The sequence below is a fragment of the Pleurodeles waltl genome, chromosome 1_1 (assembly GCF_031143425.1).
Source record: "Pleurodeles waltl isolate 20211129_DDA chromosome 1_1, aPleWal1.hap1.20221129, whole genome shotgun sequence".
NCBI classification, from domain to species: domain Eukaryota; kingdom Metazoa; phylum Chordata; class Amphibia; order Caudata; family Salamandridae; genus Pleurodeles; species Pleurodeles waltl.
Genome location: NC_090436.1, coordinates 801,362,125 through 801,382,715, shown reverse-complemented (window position 1 = coordinate 801,382,715; position 20,591 = coordinate 801,362,125). Strand labels below are relative to the sequence as shown.

General features: G+C 41.8%; 1 protein-coding gene across 3 annotated transcripts in view; it reads right to left on the bottom strand.

Moving 5' to 3' along the window:
- The window catches only part of SPATA6L (spermatogenesis associated 6 like), a 323,488-nt gene that overhangs the window by 217,229 nt on the left and 85,668 nt on the right, over window positions 1-20,591 (bottom strand). For 2 of the 3 annotated variants that reach the window (XM_069228344.1, XM_069228336.1), the window contains exon 5: window positions 15,562-15,686. In XM_069228344.1, the coding sequence (XP_069084445.1) occupies window positions 15,562-15,686 (125 nt within the window). The remainder of the gene's footprint in view (window positions 1-15,561; window positions 15,687-20,591) is intronic. The other variant, XM_069228326.1, reaches the window with a different exon arrangement.

Here is a 20,591-nt window from a genome sequence, read left to right as displayed (position 1 = left end):
CTTACTGGGCTCGCTCACTATTCTGCAGTCTTCTTTGGACCAAGAACGGGTTCATATCTTTGTTACCAGCTGTCCTGTCTGAGTTTAACGAGTAGGTCGTACTCGTGCAGGTGAGTCCATTCTAGGAGCTTGTCGCTCGCTCTTGGATGCTTTGTATCCGTTGGTCTCCTACAACCGGAATTCCTCGGCGGTGCCGTAAGATACTGTTGCACTTGCTCTCAGAGACAAAGGTGAGAGGTTGTCGTTTCAAAGCCTCTTTCATTGCAGTTAAGACTCATTTTGTTACTGATTCCCAAGAGACAGATCTTGAACATTGTATCCAAGTTTATTTCCCTTCTTGTGTGAAAGACTTTAACTTTGTTTCAGTGTTGTTATCGGGAGCGCGTTTTTTGGCGTTTTCCCTGGCTACAAGATTCTACCGATTAGAACAGAGGCCGCTTTGGTCTAGCTCAGATTGTTTTACGAAACTGGATATTGCAGCATATTTGATTATAGGCTTTGGTTGTTATTATAATCTCTGTGAGGAAAACGCTATAACCTTTCCAACGATATTGCATAAGTATAGTTAATTGTGTTTTAAGTTTCTAGCATTTCCTGAGCTATATGATTTATCAATGATAAATGATAAAGTCATTATTTTAAATGAGTGATAATCGTTATGCCATTATAGTTGTGTTTGCATTAACCTTTTGCCTCCAACACTCAGCGCTATTAAAGCATTCTGAATTGGTGTTGCCAGGAGGTGGGTCCCCTTGTTCAGCGACGCATGGATTCCGAGGAAAGGGCGACGCTGACAAGTGGCTTAAATAGTGAAATTAGATGGGATTGCGTGGTGTTGGAGCATGCAGGACAAGACAATTAAGTGACATAAACGCTGTGTGCACTTACCAGACTCCAGTCCCCTCGGTATGCCTGAGAGATCATCTGGGTGCAGTATGTCCAAGACCTTCTTCTCCCATGATGTAAAGGTAGGGGGAGGAGTTGGAGGCCCACCGCCAGTCTTCTGTATGGCTATCCGGTGCCCGGATGCCATGGAACACTCCTTCCCCTGAAGGTCGTTCCACCTCTTCCTGATGACCTCCCTTGTGCGAGGATGACTGCCTACAGAATTGACCCTGTCAACTATCCTTTGCCACAACTCCATTTTCCTGGCAATAGATGTTTGTTGGACCTGTGCTCCGAACAGGTGTGGCTCTACCCTGACAATTGCATCCACCATGATTCTCAACTCATTATCTATGAAACGTGGGTGTTTTTGTGGGGACATGGTTTTGGTTGTGTAGACGGTGTGTGGAGATGTTGTGGGAGTAATGGTGCAGTGTTGGGTAATTTGTGTGGTGTGGGTGCTGCGCTGTGAGTTGGAGATGGGCATAGTGGATTGTGTGTGCTAGTGATGTGTGTATTGTGATTGATGTGCTGATGTGGGGTGTGTGCTGAGTGATATGTGTATGTGTGCCTATAGTGTACAAGTACTAAATCTTCACTTTTACGCTTACTGGGATATGTATACGACATTCTGGATGCAAAGGACTGTGAGTTGTGTAGGGGTGTGTTATATGGTGCTGTGAGTAGGTGTGTCTGATGTGTGGATTTGTGTCATGTATGAAGTATTCAAACTATCCAATGTGGTGATGTGTTCTGACAGAAGTGAGTTGTGACCGCCGGGTTTCAAACCGCCAATGGTTTTCCACCATGGAAGAACCACTGTGGTGATTTGTGGACTGTAATTTGGTGGGTGGAATTGTGCCAGTGGAGAGGTGGCATGCCACAGAGGGGTATTAGATGATTTGGTGAGAGGTGTAGAGGCTTAAATAGTGAAACTGGATGGGACTGGGTGGTGTTGGAGCATGCAGGACAAGACAATTATGTGACATAAACGTTGTGTGTACTTACCAGACTCCAGTCCCCACGGTATGCCTGAGAGGCCATCTGGGTGCAGTATGTCCAAGACCTTCTCCTCCCATGATGTAAAGGTAGGGAGAGGAGGTGACCTAATGATAATTGCTGCTGACTTTGGAATATATATAGAGAGAGTAGTCTTCAAATCCTCGCCTCAGCTCAACATCCATTGATTCTTGGCAAAACAATCTTGCTTCTCGAATACACTTATACCAAGTTTGTGCCATAAAAAAACTACAACAAAATAAAACTGTTAGCCAGATAATAGGACGCTTGCATTGAACATTTCCATTGCTCTCCCATGACTCTCAAACTGATAGGTGTGGCACTCCAGAGCAGATTTCAGTGTAGATATTAGGCACACAGAATGGAGAAGACCTAATCCAATGATAGATGAAAACTACCAGGATGATGTGATATCTACATGTTTATGTCTCTTAACATACCCAATGTTACGATCATGTGGATGTTGCTGGGGATTAATGATGTTTTTATCGAAGGGTAAATGCAACTTGCGTCATGTCAGTTGCAGGTATTTTAGAGCAATGAGGCAGTGTACTAGGTAACCTCTGTGTATTTAAAGGCTTTCTATCATGGGAAAACACTCAGACTTCAAGTACGGGGAAAGGAGGGGGGCTTTTTGGTCTGTTGTGGAAAGAGGTCTGTTAATGTCCGGTAGGCAGAGCTCTGAGGTGACCCAGGTCCATACAAAAATTGCTATTGCAGTTCCATATTTTTCTTTGAATTCTGGAGCTTTTAGTCCCGATTTTCTACTGGGACCAAAATGACTATAAATCCTAGAATGCAAATAATTCTAGAGTGGATGAATACCTCATGGAAGGGACTGGGAAACTAGAGAACTCTGGTGAAGGAGTACAATAGCGTTCTTAAAGCACTGCTAACCCATACGTTAAAGTTGAAGGTAGCAGCTGGTACATCTGATGTTAAAGTAGTAATACGCACTGCTATTACTATTATTGAACTCACCACATCTAGGGAACTGGAAGCAGGATGACTGTACTTCTATAGCAGTCCACAAAGACTGTTTCTAAGGTGAGAGCAGTGCAATTTGTTGTTTTAGATCCCCTGTTTGAAAGAGCTAAGGGCCAGATGTAGCAAAGGTTTTTACCCATTCTGTGTCTATGGGAAAAAGTGTTCGTACATATGGCCCCAAATGTGTAGAAGGAGAAAGTTAATCTGTAAAAAAATCAATTCTCTTCTCTGTTGGCTCTTTCTTGCTTCTCTTCCTCGAATTAAAACTTGCAAGTGATATATATTTGTACAACAGTCACCGTTTCTTTTTTCAAAAGTGACATTTGTTTTTTCTTGCAAGCAAGCACTTGTATTTTAGGTTTTTGCTTTGTATCACTTGTATATGTGCCTGAACTTCCTGGTTCACCCATAGCAAATCATTGGGGCCAGACCCTTGGGGCTATATACAGCCCTTCCACCTGCTTCTTCCCAGCTCAAACCCCCTTTTTCTCCACTCACAGCCCAAGTGCCACATTGGGCTTCTCACACCGTCTTTTTCATTTGTCAGCCTACCTATTTGGACTACCCTCCCCGGGCCGCCAGCTGGGAGTCTAGGTGAAGGATGACTTTCCTGTTTGGGCAGCTCTAGAGTCAGCACTGAAGCAAGGATTTTTAGGAACCACCGGCAAAATAACATTTTGCTGCTTAGGCGCTATACTTCCTCGAATAACTAAGGCCTTTTTTTACAGACATTTGGTTAAACACTGGCTCCTTCTTCTATACCTTCATGGTGGCACGGTGAAACAGTTGCCTTTATTGGTCTTAGATGAACATGAGCATGAACAGAATAAAGGCAAATGCTGTAGAAGGTGCTCTTTCTGCTCCCTTTGGTGGCTTGACCAAGCATAAGCTTTCAACCTGTAAACAGTCACGGAGGTTTCAGGAAACAACAACCACAGTTGAAAATAAAAAGGTGTGCTGCACCACCCAAGAAGACTAGTCAGTCAGAGTAACTGGTCAGTCATCACTCCTTCTGCAGCAGAGAAGAAGTGAGGAGAGTGTGCCCTAGCCTAGGATCTATCTCGGATTGTGTCTGTCATTAGTAAGTGCACCTACACAAGCCCTAGGCCCAGCTTTATAAGTGCCAATCATTCTCAAAGTGAAAGACTGTCAGCCGAACAAAGATGGACATGGCATTGAGGTAAGTGAACTCCAGCATATTCAGTAGGATCCTTGTTTCCTGAAAAAATAAACTAATTTTACAAAAGTTTTTTTAGAGGACCTTCCACTGAGAAGCACAACGGTGGAGGTCAGGCTCATTTGGTAAACCTGGAATTTGCTGATATATTTTATGAGTCTTCCTTTAGATGTGCATGTAAATACTTTTGCTTTTTAGTCAATTTATAAGAAAATTGTGCTGGAAAATTCACCTTATTAACTATTTTTTTTTTCAATAAAATTTTCACTGGGTAAATCTCCATGAAACCACCTTTGGGACACTCTCGTTATGCTCGCTCACTGTGCATGCTTGAGGTGGACATTTCAGGATTTGGTCTTGTGCCCCCCCACTTTCAAAGTTCACCAGCTGCCAATGTCTGGAAATACACCTTAGTTACATTATTTTATCTATCAACAGGATAGGATCTTGCAAAGACATCAAAGAAACATTTGGGATACCATGTCATTGTAGGGAAACAAAGTGGTTTTCAGCTTTTGAAATCTCAGTATAGCATACTACTTACTACAAATTACTGTGAGACTCACAGCTCGACAGGGTTGATTCAAGCATGTGAATCTATAAAAGATCCAATACTAGAGAATTGTTTCCTTGCCATTTTGTTATTAATGTTTGGAACTACAAGTTGTGTTCTGTGTCCTGTCGATGCAACAATGAAAGTCTGGATAGTTGGGCATGCCTTTATAAAGTGATCAGCCAAACAGGCAGCAACTACATCGCTTGAAAAACAGCAGGATTGGATAGCAGAAGAATTTCAGTGTCATGGTGGAGTAAGGGTGGAAAAAGATGGGATCTATTATTCCCTGCCTTGGAATTATTTATAGGGCATGGTTGCCCAGGCGTTTTTATTATGCATCTGGGGAAAATGACTTAGTACAGCTATCTGGTACTGTATTAATTAAAGAGATGGAAAAGTATTCAGACCATTTGAACAGTTTGTAATGTGGCACTTATGGATTATGTGTAGGACTGGTACAGGGAAGGGTATACAAAGGAATTCTGAAGCCAGGGGCAATTGAAAATGCAGAAGGAAACAAAATCTGGGTATTATTTTGCATTGAGACATATTTTATGAGGATCACGCTCCAGATTGAGTTTACTGGTATTTAAAGGGAGATGAATGTTTTTGTTAAGTTTGAGAGTTAAAACTGAAAACTTTAGGTGAAATATTGTGGTGCTAAGTGCTTAATGGCACAAAAGGGAACTCCAGTGGTTATAATTATGGCAAGGAGTGTACAGGAAGATGGATATGCAGGGTTCTTGGCTGCCAGGATGGGGAACAGCCTCTTGAGTACATAGCTAGGTTTGGAGTGCCACTGAGTAGGTGAATCCAGTGTTGATGGTGGAGAGGGAGAGGTGTTATGTATGGACTGTACATATATTTGAGACAAATCAAAGTGAAAATTGAGGGGCAGAGAGTGGAGAAGGTTAGCACTGAAAAGACATTTTAGAAGGACTGTAAGACAGCTAGACGACTTAAGCAGAAAATGAACAGGAATGTTTTTTGATTTGAGGAGAATTCAACTACGGTTTTGTGAGGGGTTAGTATTCACAGACGTGTTCTATTAAATTAGCCTTTTCACTCAATCAATGGCCAGTGGCTTGATGAGCGCCCAGACAGAGCTCATGTGGCTGTTCGAGTGGAGTGTGCTAGAGTAGGTTGAGCTGTTTAGGGGACAGTTTTGGGAAGGGGTTAAGGCTTAGAGGTTGAGATGTTAGTACAAGTTGATGTATTAGTGAGGTGGGGATTTGTCAAAAGACTGCATGCACAGCCCTGTTCTATTAAAACAGTCCTTGTCATGCATTCGGTGACCTGTGGTCACTGGCACAGTCTTGATTGATGCATTGATACTACGAAATCCGTGAGAAGAGGCTACGAGAAAGTGGTCAACATAAAGAGCCCGTTTACAGGCGATAACCAGGGTATGTTAATTGCAAATGATTTCAACACACCTCTGTCCACAGACACCAAGCAGGAAATCTTGCATTAATAGTGCAGGCTGTGTAACTTCAGCTACTTTTTCGAGATGGCCATCAGACCATATCTGCTTAGAATTTGTATAGTGTTAAAATGATCTGCCATGTTAATGACAATATGCAACAATATGATGCACTTCTTTGAGGATTTAGAGATGTGTGATGTATCCAGCTACTTACTGCTAAAGTGTCCAATATCCATTCCAAAGTATCACTCTAGTGGTGCTTTAAGCATAAAAAAATTACATCTCGGCAATAGAGGTGCTATGTGTGTGAAGAGCAATGAGGCTAAGGACTTTCATTTTTCCCCAAGTCTTCATTTAATCTTAATTTATTTTTCAGATTGAACATAACAATTTATTGACACACAGGCATAAAACCGGATAAAAGTAAAGTAAAAGTCAGTGGAACATACTGATCAAAAAATAAACATCTGAACTAACAATAGTCAAAACATAGATACATGGATAAACAACCAATACATACAAGGTACAAAATCCAATAAAATCAGTCACAACTTAAGATCAGTTTTAAAATATAGCTGCAAAAATATATCAATGCAAATGAGTCAGCCACACTGAGTAAAAAAATGTGAATACTGAAGTTACCACCAACAACCTGGAATCGCATTTACAGATTCGTAATGCATGTATCTGATTTGTTAACCCCAAAGATCGTAGGAGTAATCCAACAAGATCTCGGTTTGGTGTAGGCTGGGCAGAAAAACAATAGATGTTCTTCAGTCACTACATGATAACTGCATAGCGGGCACATTTTAGAGTTGATCAAAATGTTGGCAAAGATGAGGTAAAGGCAGCCATGGGCAAAATACCACCTCTGAATTCCAAGAAATCATCAAAAAAGTCTTGTGCCCTGAAAACGTTTTTATGTAAGAGGAAGAAATTAGACTGACTACCAATATGGGCTTATGTCTCCCTTTGCTCAATATACTTAGCCCAAAATCTATTCTTTGCAACAAACTTCAGAGACGCACACATCAAAGAGGAATCATGCCAATACTCACTCCATCCTCGATCAAAGAGAGCTTGTTTAACATAAGCCAACCTGGGAATCCTAAGGCCATTACAGCGGCCAATAATAATCAGTAAGTGCATTTCTATAAGATATTAGCTCTATGGTGTTCCATACATGTAGCCAAAATAGGATAGGGTAGAAATTGACCTGTTCTGATATTGGTTTTAAAGCAAGATCTAATCTCTGGGGTAGAAGAGGAGAGCTGTGACTGAGATTTACAAGAGACCTAGGGCCAGATGTAGCAAAGGGTTTTACCCATTCTGTGTCTATGGGAAAATGTGTTCGTACATATGGCCCCTAATGAAGCTGTTTTCATCTAACCTCATAGTAGAAGTGCACAGCAACCCCAAAAATCAGCTCCATACAGTACAGTGTTTCAAATCAAGGCTGTATAAATCTCAAAAGCAGGCATAATGGGGCGTCGATAAGCCTCTTTAGCAAACCTCACCAGTCCGAAAGCTCTGTGCTTTATCAGCAAGGAGCTCTTAGAGATTTGGGGTGACGAAAAATCTTCGTCAGATAATCTAGTCCCTAAGTAGTCAAATTCTTTCACTCTCTCCAAAATATTAGTTCCCAAGCACATGGTCCCCCTAAACTTTTTCCGTTTATTGTAGGCCATAAATTTTGTTTTAACGCATTACTTTCCAACTCATTCGACTGACAGAACTGTGAAAATCTGCTAATTAGGGTTTGCGCATCTTTTGCAGTTAATAATGCAGGCACCTTTTGGCCTGTTAAAACTGGAGAATCACTAGTGCAACATGAAAGGACACCTATACAGCTGATAATAAACAAAAGAAAAAGGATTGGAGCCAGAACACCTACCTGCCACACCCCTTTATAGACAAATGTTGTCTCAGTAAGTTCGCCACAAGGGCCCCATTGTAGCCGGGCATAATTGCTCTCTTAGAGGTATATTATAATATTAAGAAGGTTGCTAGGAACACCCATATTATCTAACACTTCCCAAAGCTTAACTTTAGGGATCAGATCAAATGCAGCATGAAGATCAATAAAAGTTACAAAAAGGTTCCCACCACTGATGTCAAAAGCGTTCCGCTTAATCCACAAAAAGTGGAAGACACTGTCCACAGTACCAGTCTTCAAGATGTCATTGTCTGCAATCCACTCTGATAGCTTCATATGAACCTGTTTGCAAAAGATCTTTTGCGAGTTGTCCAAGAGACTAATATGGTGATAATTGCTGGGAAGGTTCCAACAACCTTTCTTAAAGAACAGAACGGTCTCAGTGCCCTTCCATGTTGGAGTGAACGTAGCTCATGCTGCTATCACATTTGAAACCTGATTAATATAAGCGACCCAGATAGTGGGATCAGAGTTGAAGAGGTACGATTTTATATTATCCAAACCAGATATGCTTTTGGAACATAACTGCTGCTCTTGTATCAACAGGTGAAAACAAAACAGAAGGCAGGGCAGATCTATTAATCTGGTCACTTACATGCTCCACACAAGACGACCCTAGTGTTGGCTCGTTTGAAGATGAATAAAGAGATTCAAAGTGGACAGACCACTCACTGGGTTGAATGCACACCTCGGGAAAGAAGGTCTTCCCCCTTACTGCTTTCCCAATCAGATTTAGCACAAATCAAGGCTTTCCTGAAACAGCTCTAGATTCCCTGATCTTAAACCTATCACCTAACTTCAGTGTAAAGAGAGGAGTTTTCTTAGTGCTTCTCGTACAGGAATAAACCAATCTTGTGATTTAAGGGATCTACATACACTTTAGAAGTCTTTTTGGAACCAATCTTTCAACTTAGTGAATAGTTTGTGGTGTGTCTGAAGAATTGCATTATGGTTATCCCAATATCCAACCATAGACCCCAAGGTAAAAGTCACAAGCCCATAAATTCTAGGTATAGAATCAGGTGAAGAGCAGCTGGGACCCCATTTAACATTTCTGCGGTTGTTGTTTAGAACCACAGTGTTGTTACAAGTGGGCTTCCAAACATGCTTTAAAAAGGTATGACGTACTGAAGGGTAAGTGTTAGCGGGTTGTGGTTTCTTTCCACTCTGGAAATGACCTTCAAGTCCTCCATGAACCTACAAATCCAGACATAAAGAAGGATGTAATCTAAGGGGCTGGAATAAGCCCCCTCTGGAATGTTGGAGCAGTACTAATGTCAGATATAGAACAGCCGTTACAAGTGCAAAGGCCATAGGAGAGATATGTCAGCCATTTGCAGAGCCGACCTTGACAATTGCTTTTTAGTTGGGGCAGATGATGAGGAATTCCCTAGGAAATGTCTTTGGAGGCCACTAGGTCCTGTGTGATGCTAAAAGACTCATAGAATATATTTAGATCACCTGCAATAACCACATAGTAAACGTCAACGTTGCAAAACAATATTTTGTTTAATAGGTGCAGGGAGGTAGAGTCTTCCTGAAAGCTAATGCTTTTATTGTAAATATTGATTAAAAGTACTGGCTTGCAATTTGCCAGAATGAATATAGAAACCAAGATGTTGCCTAACCTAAGGTTCAGCTGGGTCACCGAATACAATGGAGTGACTTTTTGCCATACTAGTAGACCTCCAGATGCTCTTCCTGCTACTGATGATACTTCCGGAATAAGGAATCTTTTAACCTGCATCTGAAAACAGTTTCTGTAACCCAGGTTTCCTGAAAGATGCAAATGTCATGCCCATCAATAAAACACCCCCATTCACTATCACTTCATTTAGAGTTGTTCTTTGCTACGTTGCAGCTCTATATTGGTAAGATGTCAGAGCAGGAGAGGGCAATTGGGCAAACAACCTCACTAATCAAAGCTGATGGTTCAGCACAGGAAGTGGAAGAAAATGTGCTGGTTGGCATCCTGGACATAATTTCCAAAGAATGTCCTTATGAAGGGCATGAATCAGGCTAGAGGGCTTCACTGTCTGAGGAGGGGAATCCACCCCAGGAGTAGTGGTAGATACGCTTGAAGTTAGTACCTGGGGTGCTAGGTTCAACTTAGGGGTTGTAACAAATGCACCTGGAAATTCCCTAGCTACTCCTTCTAAATGTGAGGGTGTGTACCCAGACATGTCGCACATGTCTGGCAGCATACTGGCCACATCTGCTGAAGGAGACACATGGGGTAGGAATGGAGTGCTAAATGACCAAAGGGTTGAAAGAGATGGGACAATTAGTAGGAATCAGTCACTGTCTGGAAATTGAGTGAGTACAGGTAATCTGTTAGCATAAGTGATAACAGTAAAGGAATCAAAATGGTGTTAGACTTTTGTTTTTTCCCCAAGTCCATGAAGTATCAAACAGAATAAAACAGGTGTTTGAAGGAAGAAATCAATTGGTCTCCAAGGGTCTAATTGACCACAATGCAGCAGAGATAACAATGCACTCACTGGAAGGTCCTCCACAATAGAAAGCCAAATAGACACAGTGATGGGTAGCTATGTCTCATTCCACAACAATAAATACCTGAATATTATTAACATGTTTGCAGACACCCTGCAGAGCTGAAAATAGGACTGAAATTGGTGCCCATCAGTACACTTCAAGCAGTCTCTGCTAGTATGTTCAATGTGATAACAAGACAAGACAATCAGAAGAAAAACATAAAAGTTCTATTTCCAAAAACAGACTACAACTTGCTTGAGTTACTGGGTAAAGCAATACCCTCGTATGGGTAAAGTGGACCCAGCCCTAGTCAACCTTAAGGGAATATTCTACAAAAACGCAATATACAGAAGGTTTGTCTATTACACAAGGGTAAACAAAGAAGCAAACTAATTCAGTGAAACACAAAAACTACAAACATTGTGTATTTCACTATATTTTAGGTGCACATGACCTGCAAACCCCACGCATGTTTAGGTGGGCAAACCTCTCTAAGATGAATGCAAAGTAGAAAAAGAGAGCTGGAATAATTGTAAAATAGGACATTTCTAAATGCAATTGTTTCACTCAATATTGATAAAACACAAGCAGCAGAAAGTCAAATGCTGCCATTACTCAATATAATTTGCAGATTTACTTATTCAGCAATTTAATCATTGTGGTAGCAGGATCTAACATACAGTAGATATTTAGAGCCACAGTAGAACTCAGGAAACACCCTGAAGGATGTAGTATTTACCAACTTAAAACCCTATTGGATTCCCCTCATCCATCTACAGAGGAAAGGACATTACTAATTTCGTGCCCTTGGCACCTTGCGCACCTCCCCCCTGCTAGGACCTACTTAATGGCAGCTACAGTATGGACGTGCAGCCGACCCATGTAATGGGCATGCCACTGGCTCGCTGAAAGCGCGCCAAAGACAAGTACATCTGTGTCTGTCTGCGCCTGGATCGCAGCCAGTGATAGAAATCCTGGTTTTCCCCCCATGTTCCTCCATGCTCTCAACCCCAGCCGTCGCTTGCCACACTGCTGCCACACCGTACAACACAGGAGCGTTCACATGTGCCTCACACACCCTACACTCACCACTCCTGCAACAACAACACCCAGCACCCCACTCACGCACACTCACACAGACCAAACACCACCTTCACAACTCACCACACTCGCATGCATGCTACTCAACACTTGATCACTCATGAAACATGCTCGGAGATATGCGACCTACTGCATGACCATGCTCTGGACCTGCCCTCCCTCATGGAAACATAGCTAAACCCAACCTCTGCCTCAGACATCCCTACAGCCAGCACTACCTCCTACAAAATCACCACGCAAACCCATCAGCACAAGCCCAGATGTAAATTCGCCATCATATTGAATGAAACCATCAACTCCACTACCTATCCAGACACCCCCACCAGCTACATAAAGCACCTCAGGTTCAACATACATATCACACCTAACTTCTCCCTGAGGGGAACCTTTGTATACAGACCACCAGGCCCCCTCACCTTTATTGTCAGTGAATCAAAGACTTCGTTGCACCTCTCATCATCAGCACCAGCATCTTCATCCTGATCGGTGACATTTACTTTCACCTAAAAGACCACACTGACCCAAACTCAATGGCCCTTCTAGAAAACATGATCTCGACCAGCACATTACCGAAATACCCCACAGCACTGGTAAACGACTGGACTTGATTTCCTCTTTAAGCAGCAACAGTCGACAAGCTAGCAACTATGGCTTGAACACACCACACCTGTGTAGTTTAAGCATACCCATCCCACATGACCACAGACCTACCACCACCGGAGCCACCTGCCGCAGCTGGAAAGGCATCACAGAAGAGCAACTTGCCAAAAGCCATCAAGAACCTTAACAGCTGGATCACAGCATGTGCTGACACCCCTGCTCCGCTCATGTGCAACCCAATGGCAAAAGCAAAACCACAGGCCAGCTGGTACATAGAGGAACTAAGCTGAGGAAATCCCGCTACAAGCAACTGAAGCACAACAGCAGAACAAGTCAAGACACCACAAATAAAGACATCTTCAAACCACCCCTAAGACACTACCACCAGCAGATATGGAACACCAAGTGCATAGCTCTTGCAGATCGCCTCGACGTTGTCACTGACAGCAACAAGGAAATCTTCACCACCACCAAAGATTCCAACGTGCTTCCTGCCTCCTTCAGCAACATCACCCTCTTCCAAGACCTTTGCAATAAGCTCTCAGAATTCTTCTGTTACAAAATAACCTGTATATACAGCAACTTTGGCCCTCAACCAGACCCCTTCTCTGCTGAAACTCAACTTATCATCACAGCGAAAGGATGAACTCTGACCTTGTGGCCCGCTGTCACCACCGTTGACCTCACTACCACCATGAAGACGTTCTACTAGGGGGGCCCATTAGACCCTTGCCCCCAATATTCCTTCACTAAAGGACTCCTACCTGTCAGCAAAGCACTAAAACCCATCCTCAATGACTCCATTGACTTCCTGGCCACCTAGAAATGCCGCTGCTCAAGAAAACATCCGCTGACCGGGCCATGCTTTCAAACTACAGAGCCATCTCCCTCCTACCATACCTGGCAAAGGTCTAAGAGAAACTAATCAACTGATGCCTAACCAACCACCTCACCAACCACCAGCTCCTCAACGCCATCCAGTCCGGATTCAGATTCAACCAAAGTACAGAAACAGCACTAATGGCAGCTACAGACAACATCTGTATGATCCTTGCCAGAGAAGATATGGTGGCCCTCATCCTCCTGGACCTCTCTGCAGCATTAGACATGGTCTCACACTCTACCCTTATCCTGGACCTGCATGAGACTGGCATTCAAGGACCCACTCTCTGCTGGATCTGTTCCTTCTTAACAGATAGAACACAAGCTGTAAGCCTGGCACATTACTCCTCGGAAGCCCACAAACATCTGTGGAGTGCCACAAGGTTCAGTGCTCAGTACCCCTCCTGTTCAACGCATACATGATCCCTCTGGCCAACGTCATCCGCACACTTGACATCGACATCCTCTATTATGCCAATGACACACAACTTATACTCTTCCTCTCAGACAAGACCCCCAAAACAAGAAACAAGTTCACCTCCTACATGATCGAAATCACTAACTGGAGGAAAGTCAACTGTCTCAAGCAACAAGACAGAGGTAGTGATCTTTGGCAAGAACACCTCACCATGGTCAGCTGAACTCGGACTCACACCCACATCCAGCACCCATGCCAGAGCCTGGGAATAATCATTGACAGCAAACTGGACATGACCACACAAGTCACTGCCATCACTGCACCCTGCTTCCACACACTGAAGATGCTGAGGAAGCTCTTCAAATGGCTCCAAAGCAACTGTAGCAAAAATTGTAACTCAGGCCATAGTCACCAGCAAAATGGCCGATGTAGACACCCTCTATGCTGAGATCATCAAGCAATTCACTAAAAGATTACAAACCATCCAGAACTCAGCTGCCAGACTCATCCTCAACCTCCCACACAGAACTCACATCACACCACATCTCAGGGAGCTACACTGGCACCCGATACACAAATGTGCTCAGTTCAAACTCGCCAAACATTCGAGGCACTACACAACTTAGGCCCCACTTACCTAAACAGTCACATTTCCTTCCACCAACCACCCAAACACCTGATCAGGAGGACAGAGTTCTCTAATATCACTCCTAAAGCACAGAACGGCCTCCCAGACACCTGCTCAGCATTAGTATACCCTTCTTGATGATAGTGCGCTTTAGAAATACACAAAACATATGCAAACTGATTCTAAGATTTACAATAGGTTCCAGGTCAAAATACTGGATACCGTTCTGCACTCTCTAGTTAACTTAGACCAGGTGTGCTGAATATTATCTGATAACATATTAAAAAGCTTTGGCAAAGCCAGTGTACTTGGCTTGCCTGCTCCACACATAGTGCACACAAGGTAAAGCCATTATTCCATGCATGTGATTATGTGAAGCAGAAAGTTACTGCAGTCGCTTCACTTATATGATATAATGTTTTCAATGGCATAAGGTAAACATTTGCAACATGACAGAGACCGGAGACAGATGAGGTTCTGTCCAGTGTGCCCCCTATTTCTCATTTGATGTGATATAAAAATGAAATAACGACTAATAAAATTCACGTTATGCTAAAAATAAGTATGAATAAACAAATCTGGTTCCCTTCCACATAATTCATAACCTGGTTGTGGTTCTCATGTAAACTCAAAAATCCACAACATCTGATTCACTGTCAGATATTACATATAAAGATTGCAAATAGTAGACGAAATGAAGGATCCATGTGTAATTCGACATGTCAAATAATATGTCAAATCATAGGAACACAGTACAACTTGGGACTGGTCCAGTGCTTAATTTGTGCATGTTGTTTCCGGTGCTGAGAACCGGCACTTATTCTTTAGGGCCGGGACTTATCCTTCTGCCTGAAGCATTTGCTGCAAGCATAAGACACCTATGGGAAAGACGGAGGAAGTATAAAACGAATAAACGTCCCAAAGGGACAAAGTAGAAAGCTGCAAGAGTGAGCTGAAGGGCAGCGAGTGACTTTATATGGATTGGAGAGGCCCGAGGTGGCTTCAGGATTACGCCTCCTCAGTATTCCGTGTTCCCACATTTAAATGCAGCAGCCGTGTGTTTAAGAGAGGTGCTTTGGGCACCGGCCCCTTTTTATTTACAAATTAAGCACTGGACTGGTCAGATAAAAAGGAATGTAATCAGTGAATTCATAGTATACCAGGTGACTAAGAAATAGTTACTTTGGGAGGAACTGCTGGGAAAACAGCTGAAAATAGTATAAGAACACATCACTCACCACTACCAACTGTCATTTTTCAGGTCTAATAACATAACTCCCTCTGAACTTTTCTTCGTACTAAACCTTGGCCTGTAAAGAGTCCTGCGTGTCAAGAAATTCTGTAAACTAGCCTAAAGTATGTATATTATACCTGCAAAACTAAATTAATATGTTTTATATAAATTCACTCATAAAAAAAAAAGCACAGTGTTCTGTGCAGAAAACTTACTGGGAAATTTCGAACAGTTTTCATTAACAGCTCTCTCTCCACCCCCGGGTATGAAGGGGTCAACTTTGGTTCAGGGAACAGAAACTCTCGAGTGTTTTCTTCAAAGAAAGCAAGAAACTCTCCTACTGAAAACAGAAAAAACATATCACTAATTATAAGATGCCTTATTAAGGAGACCACCTTTTTATCTGGTAAATGTAAAAGTTGGAGAATTTTAAAAAAATGTGTTTTGCATGAAAAGCCCAATGAATATCTGGTAATTCAAAATTACACATTTCGAATTGAACATTGCCATGTTCTTTCCTCCACTCCTCACCACCAACACTCTGCTGACAGATTAAGTGTCACAAATGTAGTTATCAGGAACTATAAGAATATCGACAGTATTAGCTTATTGTTCTTAACCAGCAAATTAATTAAGACCAGGCAAAAAACAAACACATAGGAAATTCAAGTGTGGACAAATATTAAACTAGTTACAATAGCCAAAAGCTTATTAAAATCTATTAAAAGTTGAGTTAGTACTTAAAAGGTTACAAGGTTTTTTATAAGTAGGTTTAAAAAGTTAGAATTAGTTAAAATTCTTCTGAAGATTTTATTTAAAAATCTGGCGTCCAGGATGCAAAGTGTTACAATGATTAGGGAGTCTTAATACTTATACTACAATGGTTTAAAGATTTCTTTGAAACACACCCGAACTGTTGCAGGAGGTTTAAACTCTCTTAGCAACGTCAGTGTCTTACTGAACAACAGACGCGTTGCAGGTTTCTTTCCAGCTCTATATTGTGGAAAGTCACAGTGAATATTTAACACTAAATCAGTACTAAGCCTGGAGTCAAAGGGATAGGAAAATGAACTTCATGGTGAATACTCTATTCATATTCAATGCTATTCCTCCTTTGCAATAAATTGGACACTGCCTGCGAAGGGAGGCATGAACAGAAAGAGGCAAAAACAGTGCTATCACTTTAAAATATATTTGGAGCAATATCGGTGCAAAAGTACCTCCGTACAAATAAGCACAACTCCCAATCCATGTTAAAATATGCTACATCCAATGCCAATTTAAAAACCAAGTGAGAAATATATTTCCCTGAGGTGACGACAATGTTTGGGGTAAATGTATAACTTTTTTGGAATTAAAATAACATTCCATTACAGTATGGGAAATTACCAGGTGACGACATCTTGACATAGCTACAGTTAATGCACATATATGTTGGTTATTTTACCTGTACGTCAGTCCACCACTTAAGAGTGCAAATTCAAACTTTGGGAAATGCAACTTTAATACAAAAGTGAAGTTATTTGTTCTCCAAAGTGCTACTAAGGTGCGCAAATAGCTTGGTGAATCAGGGCCCCAGTTCAAACATGATTTTTCTGAAATGGAAGATTACACGCTGGCATGCACTAACAGGGAGAAGAGAGGATAGCTGTTAAGATTTTGTAAAGGACAGCAAACTGAATAAAAAATAAGCATACTGAATTTCCTATAAAGGTATGCATTCCTTACAGTGGTCACACAGTCTGCCTCATTCAAAACTGGTTGGCAAGGCAACCTGATTTTTAGGGTTGAGCCTGCGAGTGCATGCGCAAGAGCATGCATCTCCTCTACAAGACTCTGTTATGTACAGTAAAGGGCTTGGAGCCCACTTGTTGCTTACCATATATTGGCTTGCATGGCACTCTTCTTTACATCCTCTTAATCCTATGTCAGGTCCGGAGACTCCAATTATGCTTCTGTTTCTATTGCTTTTTTCTCAGCAGCCAATAAAAAGATTTATTTATCAACACTAAAGTTCCCAATAATCCATATCAGTCACATGACCAACCATGGAGTACAACCCAGTATAACCCCTCAACCGTAAAACACTTCCTCTCTTTCTTTGCATTATATCAGGCAGATAACCTCAAACTGAACCGAAGTCCATATCAAGAACAAAAGTGCTTCGATCCAACTGGAGGCCTTCGCAAAAGCCAGGCACTGACCCTCGACCAAAGGGCGAATAGCTGGATAACAGGAGAACTCTCCTTTGACAGCAAAAGATCTTGGAATTCGGGAAATTGAAGACAACATTCTGATCATTTCTCGTCTTGTCTTAGCAAGCCAGAGCAAAAGAGAGAAAAAAACACAAGCCATAAACCTTGCCTTAAGGTATAATTTCATTCAATCAATCAATCAATCAGTATTTGTAAAGTGTGGCTACTCACCCTTGAGGGTCCCAAGGCACTAATAAAAACCATCTGAGGGAACAACATGGTTAATAAAAGTACCATTATAAAACACATCCATTATTTTGATATTCAACTTATTAACCAAAAGCTATAATAACTGGGTGGGATAATCCTCGCCTCCGTGTCCTTAATAGAATTGAAAATGATTACGAGGCTGGCAGTCTTGAGACCGCCAGCCTTGTGGTGGCAGTCAGGACCGCTGCTGCTGTGGCAGTTTGCCTGCCACATTACGACCCTGGCGGTCAGATCGGTGATCCTGACGGGATGACTGTGGCAGAGGTCGGAATCAGCATAGATTCTAATACAATCTTCCCCACTCCAATCTGTCCCACTTCACTTCAAAACAATCTGCCCCACTCCAGTCTGCCCCATTCAAATAAATCTAAAACAATCTGCCCACTCCAATCCACAACAATCTGCCCCACTCCAATCCAAAACAATCTGCCCCACCCCATTCTGCCCCATGTCAATCCAGAACAACCTGCCCCACTCCAACCTGTCCCACTCCAACATGCACCACTCCACCCTGCCCCACCCCCACCCCATCCCAAACAACCCACTCCAATCCAAAACAACTGCCCTACTCCAATACAATTCACCTCATCCCAGTCCAATCCACCCCACTCCAGCCCAATTCACCCCACTCCAGTCCACCGCAATCCATGGATTTTAGAGTCTACCTCCTAAGGAATTCCAACACATGGCTGTAAATTGCAGTCTTTCAGGGATGAGGCTCTACAAACTGAAACAGAAAGTGTTGTAAAATCCTTATACTTAGTTGAATCAAGGACAGTCAGGATGTGTTGCAAACTGTGCTGGTCAACCGCTGGGGGACTGATTTGCTTACCTACTGGATCAAAAAGGAAAAGAATATATATTCCCTCAAGTCAGAGATGGGCCTCCCTTCTTAAGAAAACATTCATGAGCATCCTAGAAGCATTGTTACTTTTGAATGGCGGACACCTGTACTGATCTCCGATAGTAACCTTCTAACACTAGTGATACTCTTCCATAACTTGAATATTTATTTAGGCACCCTGAGGATCTAAAGATGTCATCCTATCCATTATCTGCCGGACCTCCATGACCTGAGCTAGTGTAACCACTCATGTCATAAAGGTCTAATATTGGCCTAATGCCACAATTTTTATGAGCACAATAAAATGTATGGAATGGCATAGAAGACATGGTCCAAGACTTCAGCTTTTCCCATAAGAGTTTTAACATTTCTTCTAAAAGTTTGGGTGATAACTTTTCCAATTCTGTAGAAGCTGCTATTTTAGTGAAGATGAAGGAGGGACTGAAGTAAGATTTAGTGTATACACTTACTTGGTGATGCATCTGGCATTGAAACTCTTAAGGGGTTATTGTGTGCACAAAGATTTGGAGAAAGAACACCTATTTTAACTTTTTATGCACCTCATCCATTGGAGGAAATACATATTTTTGCCATCAAAGTGCAAATAAATGACTTTGGGCCTGATTTGGAGTTAGGCAGATGGGTTACTCTGTCACAACGATGACAGCTATCCTGTCTGCCAAAATATAAATCCCATTATATCCTATGGGGTTTAAATTTCGGCGGATGGGATATCCTTCACCGTTGTGATGGAGTAACCCGTCCGCCGAACTCTAAATCAGGCCCTTTGTTCTGTAAGTCAGATTGAAGAAAAGAAAACTGTATTTAGGTATGTTGCAGCATGCAAGCAGACCTTTCCAAAGCCCTAGTATTTGTGTTCATTAGGTGTTTATTAATGTGGAATTGTCTGTCTTTGCCTTTGGAAAGCCAGATAAGTCCATCCACAGCAGGGTGAGGGAGAAATTGCACAGATTGCCTAATTTTGTAAGATATTAGCAGAAAAACTAATTGCTGTACTTATTTGAATAAGAGAAGTACAGGCAGTTTTGCAGGATTGTTTCCCTTAAATTTATGTTTTAGCTTCTTTGTTTAAAACTGATGATGCTGGAGGATGATGGGCTTTTTCTTTCCTCATGCCATAGTAACCCAAACAGACTCTGCTAACAGATTACTTATTATTACAAAATGACTGTCCCTGGGCATTTTGTATGTGATATTAGGAAGCTTTGTGGGATCTGAATGTGGCATGGTCCCAGAAGGACTGGACTGATATATCAATGATATAAGTAAAAAATTAGTCAATATTGGGCAAGTGATATACTATACTGAAAGGAGTCAATCACAAAGTCCAGAAGGAGGAGGCTTAGTAGGATGAATCATATTTAAGGGCCTCTGTGGCTTTAGACATTCACTGACGAAAATGTCTAGTAGGATGCTCATCTTGCTGTTTAGTATTAAAATCTGGAAAGTTGCAATTTTCATAGCTTTAGTGACAAGAAAATGAGCATTTTATTAAAGACACAGAGGTTCGGATTGTGTGCAATGTCCTTTAATATCACCTCCAATAGCTGTTCTATTACGGTAAGAGAAGGATGTTATCCACATCCAAAGACCTTAAGTCCAACACTCTCTTAAAAGAAACCAAAGCCAACAACACTGACAATTTCCAAGTCAGCTGTTTTAATGTTAAATATCTATTATGCTGTGAATTCTTCAAAAATGTAAAGCTACTTAACATCTCAAAAAACAAATATTTTGATTTTGGAGGCCTCTTCAAACAAATACTTTTCATGAAAGAACAGCCAAATAACTCCTCGCTATGAAACTACATCTATCAAGTCATGAACAGCTGCCTTTGCAGACATGTAGGAATTTATATTAAATTAACTGAACCTTTTCGTAACAAAATCTAATAAAAAATATAATTTAGACTACA